The sequence below is a fragment of the Barbus barbus genome (genome assembly GCF_936440315.1).
Source record: "Barbus barbus genome assembly, chromosome: 27".
Lineage (NCBI taxonomy): Eukaryota > Metazoa > Chordata > Actinopteri > Cypriniformes > Cyprinidae > Barbus > Barbus barbus.
The window spans coordinates 1,422,391-1,434,528 of NC_136755.1; the positions used below are offsets into that span (position 1 = coordinate 1,422,391).

At 35.9% G+C, this 12,138-nt stretch overlaps 1 protein-coding gene across 1 annotated transcript in view; it reads left to right on the forward strand.

The window, feature by feature from the left end:
- The first annotated feature begins 1,114 nt into the window (after window positions 1-1,114).
- The window catches only part of LOC306847240 (oxysterol-binding protein-related protein 7-like), a 63,390-nt gene continuing 52,366 nt past the window's right edge, over window positions 1,115-12,138 (forward strand). Inside the window, exons 1-10 of the mRNA XM_079381078.1 lie at window positions 1,115-1,214; window positions 2,714-2,915; window positions 3,045-3,188; window positions 6,050-6,103; window positions 6,183-6,296; window positions 7,197-7,337; window positions 7,495-7,630; window positions 8,132-8,250; window positions 8,409-8,495; window positions 9,286-9,436. Of these exons, the coding sequence (XP_079237204.1) occupies window positions 2,784-2,915; window positions 3,045-3,188; window positions 6,050-6,103; window positions 6,183-6,296; window positions 7,197-7,337; window positions 7,495-7,630; window positions 8,132-8,250; window positions 8,409-8,495; window positions 9,286-9,436 (1,078 nt within the window). The 5' untranslated portion in view covers window positions 1,115-1,214; window positions 2,714-2,783. The remainder of the gene's footprint in view (window positions 1,215-2,713; window positions 2,916-3,044; window positions 3,189-6,049; window positions 6,104-6,182; window positions 6,297-7,196; window positions 7,338-7,494; window positions 7,631-8,131; window positions 8,251-8,408; window positions 8,496-9,285; window positions 9,437-12,138) is intronic.

A 12,138-nucleotide genomic window follows, 5' to 3' on the forward strand; every position in this document is an offset into this window, starting at 1 on the left:
TAATATGCTTTGATACAACACTCTGTAAACAGCCACAGCTTTCAGTAATGACCCTCTGTGACTTACCCTCTTTGTGGAGGGTGTCAATGTTCATCTTCTGGATCATTGCCAAGTCAGCAGTCTTCTCCATTATTGTGGTTTCAAAGAACAAGAGATACCCAGAATTTATACAGTAGGATGGTCATTAATTGAAACTCAAATGTAAATATTCTAATATTTTGAGATACTGATTTTTGACTTTCATGAGAAGTAAGCTGTAATCATGAAAATTAAAACAAAAAAACTTTTGAAATGTTTTACTTGACATGTATGAATCTAAAATATATGAAAGTTTCACTTTTTGAAATAAGTTTTTTCACGATATTCTAATTTTTTTAGATGCACCTGTAAATCAATATACCAGAGGTATACTTTTTATATGACAACCAGGACTCAAAGTGAGCAAACTCTAGTTAGAAAATATATATCTAAAGCATAGTTGGGATGTTGAGATACACAACAACGCAGGAAAAGAGATTCCTGAACAATTAGATTTTATGGGTAAAGTGTCAGAGAGCAGGGACAGGTAACATTGTTTTTTTTTTTTGTTTTTTTTCAGTGGTTCAGGTAGATTTTATTATTGTTTTTAAATTTGGAGTTAGATTCATGCATTTTGCTTAATAAAAAAAAATGTATTTTAGAGTTCATTTTAAATGTACACACGTATATGTTCTCTGGTGTATATGTACTGTATACTTGTGAGATGTAGGCCTAATATGTGTAGCATTTTTTTTTTTTTTTTTTAATGTTAATTAGTAGTGGGATAGCAACATAAGTACAAAACCCTAAATTACTGACGTAAAAGCGTACTTCCTGGTCTCTGCTGTTTTGGAAGATTTGGAAAAGACAAACAAAATAGGCATACACATAACCACTGATCAAACTACATTAAACAGATGTCTTTTGATTAATAGGTCTGACTATTTTTTTTATTTTAAATAATAAGAGCTTTACTTTACTTCGCAAAGTAAATAAAAAGGAGTTTAGAATATTCTGTTCTGTTTCCTACAACACAGAGATAACAGCTCAAAACTAAATGATAAGGATTTTGATGTTGCAAAAATGTTCATCCAAATCTCCACACCTGAACACACCTCTGTGACGTCATGACCGTGATTCGGTAAGAGCGCGTGCAGTGACTGAGATGAGCTCGTGAACCTGCTCGGCTGTGAGAGGTAAGATTCAACTAATCTGTGCACAAAAATATGTGTTCAGTCTCAATATTATGAGTCGTGGAGCATCGGTTTATGCGTTTTCGGTTCGGACTTTGACATAAATGTATCGGTACTGACAAACACAAGCAGTATTTTGTGAAAGTTACATGATTAATTGGCTGATTTGTTGTAATGAATGATTACCGAAGTCCAATGAACCGTCCATATTTGAGCTTTAGTATATTTGAAAGAGCTCCGCGTGTCGCTGCGGTTAAACGAGTGCAACTAACTCGTTACATTTTATAACAAGCAATTGGTCGAAACAGTTTAAATCAGAAGATTATAGTCATGTGATTAATCTAATGATAATAGCCTGTCTTCAAGTTTCTCTACATGGTGTCAAATGATTTAGTTGTTTTATGTAGCGTATTTTAGAGATATCTGCGTGTATTATGGGTTTTTAATAATAGACAGTAAACTCATGTGCTGTGTGTGTGTGTGTGTGTGTGTGTGTGTGTGAGAGAGAGAGAGAGTGATGTGAAACTCTTAAACCTGATCTCATCTGAGCGGTCTGCTCACATTCCACACACACTCATCAGACCAGTCATGCCAAGTGTGTGTATGTATATATATATATATATAACACATTTTAATATTCAGTTAATGAATGGAGCATTCAGACTCAATCTCAGTGGGATTGCCATGATCACATTGCACTTGTGCTGTTTCTTTACTATTTCAGTTTCATTGTGAAGAAGTGCAACAGAAGCTTTCTGATCAGTAACTGCTGAACTCAGCAAACTTTACAAATAGTTTAAGAGAAACAACTTTTTTTTTTTTTCTTCCCAAACCTGTTTGTTCACGTTGCTCAAATTCAATGTCAAAGACTCACCGAGGTTAAACAGGCCTGCAATAAGTTTAGTTTGCACACAGTTCATTTTGTCATTTTAAACCGATTCGATGTTGGCCTTATTTTGAGCTTTGTTTCTACCTTACAGCATTCTAGCATAAATGTTTAACCTTTTTCTTATCGTCCTTTACATGTTTTGTTAGATTAACTGAACTGTTATGAATCAGCCCCCCCCCCCCCCCACACACACACACAGAGTTTTAATTTTACATAGTTCAAAATGGCAGACAATTCAAAATTCCTATTCGAAATCTTAGAAGGTTGTGTATTAGAAGGAAATGTATTTTCAAATGTATCACTGCCTTATTTCACTTTCCTCCATGGAGTCTATAGCAGCCCATAGAATCTTATAACAGAAGAATAATGAAAGTATTAATAGATTTAACAGGTGCCTTTGCATCATTAGCATTTGACCGCTATTTAATAAACATTAAAGTGATATTACCTTAAGACACGCATATTTTTATATACACAAATGTAATGTGCGTCTGAAATGTATTCTAAATGTTTTTTTGTTTTCCTGAATTCTTTTATTCTGAAGCTTCTGAATTTTTATAAGATGCTTTCCACTCATTTCCACTCATGTGTATGTTTGTGTAATGCATCTCAGAGCATATGTTATTTGATGGAAGCAGCCAACCTGGAATAGACTGACTTTTAAACACATACTGACTACATCAATGGCTGACTACGGACATCCTCTGGGTAGCAGCCAATCAGTGAGTGCTCTGGATAAATCAGTGCTCATCTCTGCTGTTAAACCCACTCACTCCCATAATGGCAGCACAGGATCTTCACGCCACTCACGACAGGTCAGTGAACAGCTCTCAGTATTTGTTCTGGTTCTTAACATCTGAAATGTTTGTAATTTCCTCTCAAAAACAAATGAATTATTATCGTAACTCCAAAAAAAAAAAAAAAAAATTATTTTCCCAATACAGAACTCCAGGGATTGGGAAGTAATATCAGATGCAGACTGTTCTTCACGTGTCGCAGGAACGAGTATGGCCAATAACACTGTTCCAGGCATTTGTGAGGGATTCCTCATGAAAAAGCGCAAGTATCCTCTCCAGGGCTGGCATAAGGTGAGTTGCATTGAGAAAATATCCATGGAAAAGATTGCCCACCATGACTTCTGGGGCCTGTACCATGATGGTGGTTAAAGAAACTCAGGGTTACACGATTAGTTCCGAGTTGACAAAACCAAACCAGTCCAATCCGGTTTTGTTGGTACCATGAAGCTGATCATCAGCTTTCTCTGTCAACTCAAGCTTGATTCTGAATGTGTGACATCAGTAATGAGCAGCCAATCACATGCCTTGAAACTGTGATTCACTTCTCGTGAGAGAGTCAGTGCGATTCACTACCAAAGATTAAACGATATGAAGAATTTAAACACATTTACACATCAAGATGAAACGATCTATCCGTGAAAGAGGAAAACTTGAAGAGAACATCTTACCATATAAGTAAAAGTTGTAAAGTTAGTTTATAATATTTATAGGTATAAAAACTAGTGCTGTCAATCGATTAAAAAAATTTACCAATTAATCGCAATTGTTTTCTGAAATTAATCTCACCTAACATTAAAGTTTTTAAATATAGTTTTATATTGCAATTTCGCATTCAATCTTCAAATGTACAAACAGCAAAGACAGTTTATTTTTAATATTTCTTTAATGGCATATTTTTTTATGATTGAAGGCCAGCATCACTGATATCAATACTACTGATGTCTCTATAAAATAGTTTTTTCCCCTGAATATTTAACCATTGACTGTAGCCATTCAGCATTACAGTATAACTGAGAGCTATCAATTTTAACATTAGATTTAACTTCTAATTTAAGTGAACTTAAAACAAACTTCAAATGAAACTATTATAATAAATGGCATGTTTACCTGCCCCTCAGCAGAAATATACAGCAAATGAATAGTTACCAAACACTAAATTCTAAATTAAATATATGAACCCCTTAACGCTATAAAAGTTAGTTTTCCTCCTTTTTCTTTTGTTCTTGGATTAATAGACATCACAGCAGCTGGTTATCTTATTTGCCTGGTTATTTACCTATTTGCTTTAAAAGCTGCTGCTGCTGAACGTGATGCGGATCTGACATCTTATTTTCTCACAACTCTCTTTACCTTTTCTGACCCACTTCAGGTCTTAAAGTCTCTACTAATGAGCGGATGAGTTGGATCGAGTGTTTTAGATGAGGAAGACGTGCCGGGGTGCCTCAGGACAGTTTTAAAACAGTTTCAGAGACATGTTCTTAAATGTGACGCATATATAACATATTGCATGCACACAGTTTTAAGGCAGCTTTAATTGCCATTTTGGTAACTTCATGCCTTAACTGACGGCATAACTACGACATTGCATGCACGTAGTTTCTTTTGCTGTTTGATTGATATCTTTGTGCGTGTATTTGAAGAGCGCGCGCTACGAGCACAGTATCTTTTACGCGCTCGTTTGACTTGCCCCTGGCGCGGAGGTGACGTTAGTTCTGCAATGCATCTAAATAAACTCCTTTTCAAGAAAAAAGTGATAGAGGCAGTAGTTGTGAATGGAGTGGCCAACCCTAGCGTTAATTGCGTTAAATATTTTTAACGCGTTAATCTGAAAAAATTAATCGCCTGCGTTAACACGCTAATTTTGACACCACTAATAAAAACACTTAAAATCTAAACTGAGTGTAATGTTTACAGCTATTGATTAAAAAAATATTTATATTGCATATTATCTATGTTTATATTTCAAATAAAAGCTTAATTACTAGGGCTGTCAAAAATGGCTGAAAAACTAAATTCAAATTTTCTACTTTAACAAAAATTTGACCTTATTTTGATAATATTTGAGGAAAAAAAGCTTTTGGCTTCTCTCCTGAGGTCACAAGAGGACGCATCGAGCAAAATATTACTAATCCACGGTTCTTCAAAGCAATAAAAAAACTTGACTATCTTTGAAAAATTCATAATGTTTATAAACCGTATATAATTAAGTTGCTTAAACAATCAGAAACAAAACGGCATCATGTCACAGTTTAATACAAAGCACGGAAAACCAATCACAAAGAGTAACGTTACTTTTTTTGTTTTTTTCATTTTAAAACATGAGATGCAATGGAATGGAGAAAGAACCACCCATAAATTTGAGACAGGTTTTTTCAAAGTTGAGCTTACAATAATTTTAACCGGCTTCCCTATAGAAAATGCGCAAAATATGCGTTCTGTGTGAACGGCTTGGTTTCAGTTTTGACGTAAACGATTGATGTTCTCCTTTTCTGCAATATTTTGAATGAAAAACATATCAACGTGGGTTCAAATGGATAGGCTAAAAAAAAAAAAAAATAATTAATTAATGCAATGACACCTACCTACATTTTCATCGCATCTCGTGCACCACTGATAAGGCTGCCTGACACACACCTATAATGTGGATTTTTTTTTTTTTTTTAATTCGACAAATATTTGACACTTATTTTTGACAGCCCTAATTACTATTAAACTAAGATGGCTTGTTAATGGATTAAGAGTATAAAAATTATATAAATAATTGTAAAATATAATCCTCTCTAAAAATCAGATGATTTTATCTTTAAAAATGTTTTACTATGTAGCATCCTTGGACTCCTGTAGAGTTAGAGAAACTGGAGGAGTGGCTTTATTACATCAGAGATGTCACTCTCTTTGAAGCTGATTGGTCAAATTTCGGTTTGAGATATCTAAACCAGAACATAGCCTGCCACGGAGCAGGTTAGCTGTGGAGCATAAGTTACTATGGCGATGAACGCTGCTAAAAGCCAAACCACTTTCATGGTACCTAAAACCCAGAGTTGGTGCAAACTAAACCGAAACTTACCTGGCTAGCCAGCTAAACCGGCTTCATGGTACAGGCCCCTGGTATCCTGTGACTCCTGTCCCAATGCAATGTTTTTCTCCTTTAGAGATATTTTGTATTGGATAAGGGGACTCTAATATATTCAAAGACTCAACAGGATGTAAGTAAAATTAATGACTTTTTGTAGTAATTATCTGCTTCCAGTGTTATTCTGTAAGTGTAACTTCTCACATCCTCAGATTGTCAGAGGCAAGATTCACGGAGCTTTAGATGTTAGTCTTGCGGTCATGTCTGTGAACCGGAAATCTAAGCGCATCGATCTCGATGCTGGCGACAGCTTGTACCATGTCAAGGTGTGTATATGTATGACTTAGAATGTTATAGTAGTAGTGTTTGATATTGTAAATCATCACAGCTGCCCACTTTAGCTGAATCTGAGTTAAATCCAGGTCAGTGATAAATCAAGAGCGTGCTCAAATTGCCAGGCTGTAAACTATTACAACAGTGCATTAATTCTATGCTTCAAGAAAAACAATGCACCAGTCTTCTAACAAAAATGTCCTGTTTTGTTTTGACTATCACAATTTAAATTACAAATGTTTTGTAATATTTGCTTGCACAGAAATTTGGTATGATTTTCATTGTCAGGGTTTTTTTTTCTTCATCAGCCGATTTGGCTACTATATTAATTTACCAGCCATTCAGAACTTTTAGCCAAAACGACTAAACCAGATTATTAGAGTTGCAGTTTTTGATTTAAATATTTATTATCTGATTCTGCTGTTAGTTTTTATGACATGCATTCATTGTTTGCATATAAATCCAACCTGTTGCAACCTGTCGATGATGAGTCTGACTCTCTAACCATTAGGCCACAACTTCCCCACCAGTAAATTAACCATTGTTTTTCAATGGTAGCAATATGGCATGTTGCAAAAAAGTCTTGGACATGCAGCATTTATCAAACACTAGGGGCTTGGAATGGGTTGAAAAAGTTGCCTCTCGTCTCAAAAAAAAAAAAAAAAAAATTTAAAAATTCGGCAGTGTTCAATGTGGACACTCTGTCTTTATGCATTGCTTTAAACCTAGGTCCCTTAATGTGGGAAGCCCCTCTTAGGAGAGTGGCTCTGATAGCGATGGCATACACAGTGATAAGAGTAGAATTTAATCGTAGTACAATAAATTTGCTTGTGAAAAACTCTCTAATTGTAACGATTTGTTTGTGGGTGCGTTGACTTGTCTTCTCCTTCCAGGCAAAGAGTGACGACAACTTCCAAATCTGGCTGACCAAACTGACTGCCCATCGGCAATTCAAGAAAAACGAGGCTATAAACATGCACCACGGGGTCCTTCAAGCCCTCTCGACAGGAACCAGCAGCACTTTACCTGCCATGGTGAGTCTTGCACAGAGAAACCGAGTGATGGTGGGCATTTGCATTGATCTTAAATGTGCTTGCATAGACAATATTTGTTACAATTGTTTTTTTGTTTTGTTTTTTCACTGCTTTAAATTTTTCCCCATTGAGCGGTTGTACATTTTCTCTTCTCTAGATTCCACATTATCAGAGCTCAGTATCAATGGTTGGGTCAGAGATGCAGGGTTCCCCATCAGCCTCTTCATCTCGAGGAAATACTAAAGTATCTGATTGGCTCAAACAGACTCGGGAAGCTGACTTGTGCCAGCAAGGTATGCACCTTCTAATACCTTTTAATTCAACATGAGGACATCGGGCCAGTGTGGGACAAGCCTACTAATTCTTCAGTATGGTCTATACAAATGATTTGGTAAACAAAAAATATTCAAATCAAAACTGTATATGAGCATTAAAGTTAATCATGTGTTTCCAAATGTTTGACCACTAGTGTGCACAATTTTAAATTGCACAGTTTCCTGTACACACTAGAGTAGTCAATATCAATAAACATTCTGGTAGCAGGAAGGTTGTGAGAAACTTCAGTATTTGCAATTATCATAGCCTGCTTTTGAAGTATCTTTTTTTTTTTTCTGTAGCAAGTTTGAACCAGTGCAAAGTAGCATCAAATGTTATTCAATGTAATGTTATTTGGACCACTTCTAAAAACAAACAAAAAAAACAGAAGAGCACAATTCCTTTCATTTAAAAAAAAAAAAACTACATTTGAATGTGCTTCACTTCCTCTAACATTCAGCCATTCATAACATGCACAGAACTTGCCAGGTGTCAGCTGGATTTAGCTGAGCTCTCGAGTTTAATCCAAAAACTTCACTGGCATGAGGGTGGTCTTCCCATCACAAACACGGACCTTGAACGTCGAATCAGCATGCAGGTGAGTCTGCTGTTGTAGATCTGACACGGAACGGACAGGACGTCTGTTGTCTTTGTGCAGCATAACACAAAACAAATGTGAGACGTAAAAATGGTGATGATTTTATGACAGTAGCAGTGTTAAATAGCAAAGAGGTAAATATGGTGCTTCTTTTTTAGAATCTTAGTCTTCAGAAACCCAAAAGGAAGTCTGGAAAGATCTGGGGTCACTCCCGAACGCTGTCAGGAGTCGAATCGCTTGGCTTTGTAAGTTCATAATGATATTCCTTGTTTGAGATTGAATACATTTTTCTAGTGCTGGGTAACGATTAATCGCATCCAAAAAAAATGTGTACGTGTGTGTGTACGGTGTATATGTATGTATATGTAAATACACGCATGCATGTATATATTTAAGAAATGTTGTTTTATATTAAATGTATAATATAAATTATATGAATAAATATATGCATGTAAATATTTTCAAAACATATACTGTACATGTATGTCTCTTTGTATACATGACATTAAGATGATGTGACTGCATCACTCCATGTAAGAGATTTCAGCACAACCTCTCCATTTTTCTTTTTTTATTTTTTATTTTTATTTATTTTTTAAATAGACCACACATAGTAGTTAAATCATTTTTATTCATATAGCACTCACAATCCTTGTATGTTTCATTGCAGCCTAAATGTAAATGTGTGTGAAACCCTCCTGTGGCGAGGTTTCTTCAACCATAATCTGTGCAAAACTCTTTATTAATCTGAATCAGAGTTAATGTAGGATTATTTTCTAATAATAATATGTAACATTTTGGTTTAATGCCTTCGATTCCTAGGCCACCAGGAGTGCCCCCCCCCCCCCATTAAGTGGTCTTTTTTTTTTTTTTTTTTTTTTTTTTTCCCTCCATGAGAACATTGTTCAAATACATATGTATGCAGGGTTGAATGAAGAACACAGTTGGGTTGAATGCCTTTCCATTTTTTTTTCTCTGAACTACTGCTTCTGTTTCCTGTTGTAATTCTATTTCCATCTCTGACTTTTGGAGCAGTTTTCTTCGAGCCACTTGGGCACATCAGCTGGCTTGGCTGCTTCCCTTCAGTCCATCCCAGATTACGTTTACTCCCAGCTGTCCACACCTGCGGTCTCCTCACCAGAAGGAAAGCAACTGCAGTTAGACATCTGTGCCTTGTGTGACAAAGGTACATGATTTCTTTCCTTCTGATTAGATGCTTATGTAAATTAGTATAGAACAAATTCAGTTAGTTTCCAAGAAGAGACACCCAGTATATTCATACCTGTATTGTGGAGGCATGAGACCTTCACAAATAAGAGGAAAAATCCTGTACTGGCTCTTGCGCAATGGTCTGAAAAAATGGACGGGGATGAAGAGTACTGAAAATTTACACACTGTACAGGTTTTTTTTTCTCCAAAAAATGAGTAAAGGTACATCTAAAAAAAAAATATATATATATATATATATATATATATATATATCTCGTGAAAGGTCTTTTTTTTTTTTTTTTTTTTTTTTTTTTTTTTTGTAACATTTCAAAAAGTGAGTTTTATATATTTTATATTCATAACATGTAAAGTAAAACATCTGAAAAGTTTGTTTTAATTTTGATGATTAGAGCTTACAGCTCATGAAAGTCAAAAATCCAGTATCTCAAAATATTAGAACATTTTACATTTGAGTTTCAATTAATGACCATCCCTACTGTATAAATTCTGGCTATCTCTTGTTCTTTGAAACCACAATAATGGAGAAGACTGCTGACTTGGCAATGATCCAGAAGACAACATTGACGCCCTCCACAAAGAGGGTAAATCACAGAGGGTCATTACTGAAAGGTGTGGCTGTTTACAGAGTGCTGTATCAAAGCATATTAAATACAAAGTTGATTGGAAGGAAGAATTTGGGTAGGAAAAGGTGCACAAGCAAGAAGGTTGACCACAAGCTTGAGAATACTGTCAAGCAAAGCTGATTCAAACACTTGTGAGAGTTTCACAAGGAGTGGACTGAAGCTGGAGTCAGTGCATCAAGAGTCTCCACGCTCAGACGTCTTCAGGAAAAGGGCTACCAAGCCACTTCTGAACCAGAGACAGCGTCTTACCTGGGATGTGGAGGAAAAAACTGGACTTTTGCTCTGTGGTCCAAAGTCCTCTTTTCAGATAAAAGTACATTTTGCATTTCATTTGGAAATCAAGGTCCCAGAGTCTGGAGGAAGAGTGGAGAGACACAGAATCCTTGTTGCTTGAAGTCCAGTGTGAAGTTTCCACAGTCAGTGATGATTTGGGCTGCCATGTCATCTGCTGGTGTTGGTACATTGCGTTTTCTGAAGTCCACAGTCAACGCAGCCATCTACCAGGAAATTTTAGAGCTCCTTTTCATGCTTCCTTCTGCTGAGAAGCTTTATGGAGATGCTAATTTCATTTTCCAGCAGGACTTGGCACCTGCCCATACTGCCAAAGGTACCAAAAGCTGGTTCAATGACCATGGTGTTACTGTGCTTGATTGGCCAGCAAACTCGCCTGACCTGAATATTGTCAAGAGGAAGATGAGTCACTAGACCCAACAATGCAGGTGACCTGAAGGCCGCTATCAAAGCAACCTGGGCTTCCATACCACCTCAGCAGTGCCACAGGCTGATTGCCGCCATGCCACATTGATGCAGTAATTCATGCAAAAGGAGGCCCAATAAAGTATTGAGTGCATGGAAATGAACATACTTTTCAGAAGCCTGACTTTTTTTTTTTTAAATTGAGCTTATTCTATTTTTCTGAGAGACTGAAATTTGGGTTTTCATTATCTGTATGCCATAATCATCAATTTCAAGAAAGAAAGGCTTGAAATATTTCACTGTGTAATGAATCTATGTAATATATGGGTTTCACTTTCTGAAATGAGTGCCAAAAAAATTGCCCTTTTTCATGATATTCTAATTTGAGATGTACCTATAGGTGTTGGTCTTGTGCTGAGATATTCATCCTGATTACGTAATAAGAGGTACAAAATTTGTCGTTTGGCAGCTTTGTTTCGGTAAAAGCTGTTTTTGCACTTACAAGGAAGTTTTGAGATCTGAAACTTACAGTAATGCTTAAATGTTCCCTTCATCTAAACTTGATGGCTCTTCTCACACTAGATCTAGAAAATAAAAAAAATAAATGGAAGCAATATCTGCTATGTCAGTGTGGGGAAAAACTGTGTACTACATTTACAATATCTCTCATGTTCACAAATACACACACTTGTATATGTGGTTTATGGAAACCGTCCATAGGTTATAATGTTTTGGTTTACCGGGCTAATAATTTTTTTTTTTTTTTAAACCTCTTAATCCCACCCCTAAACAGCCCTTAGAGAAAATTCTGGCTTTTTTTTTTTTTTTGGTAAATGCTGCTTAGTATGTTTAAGCCATTTCGTTTGAGGGCATAGGCAATATCCTTGTAAACCATGTTAATGCTGTAATACCCCTGTTGTTATACAAAAATAAAGTAAAAATAAGTTTACTTTACAACTAAGCTTATATCTTTAAATTGTACTGAAGTATTAAAGTAACCTAGTGATACGAAACAAAACGGCAGACATTGCATTAATATAAACTGATTCAAGGTTGTTTTTTTTTTTTTTTTGGAATGACATTTTCAAGGTTTGGTTAATTTGGTAAAAAACCTAAGCACAGTGGCCTGTTGCATGAAGCTAGCTGAACAAACTCAGTTTCAGAGTAGGTTTACAGTTGACAAAACCAAACAAACCCAGCCTGGTTTAGATCAGGGGCCTGTTTCGTAAAACAAGTTTACCAAATAAGCCAGGTTTATTGTCAGTTCATTTGGTTCAAAATAAGTCAGACTAACTGAAATAAGCCTGGCTTATTTGGTAAACCTGTTTTATAAAACAGG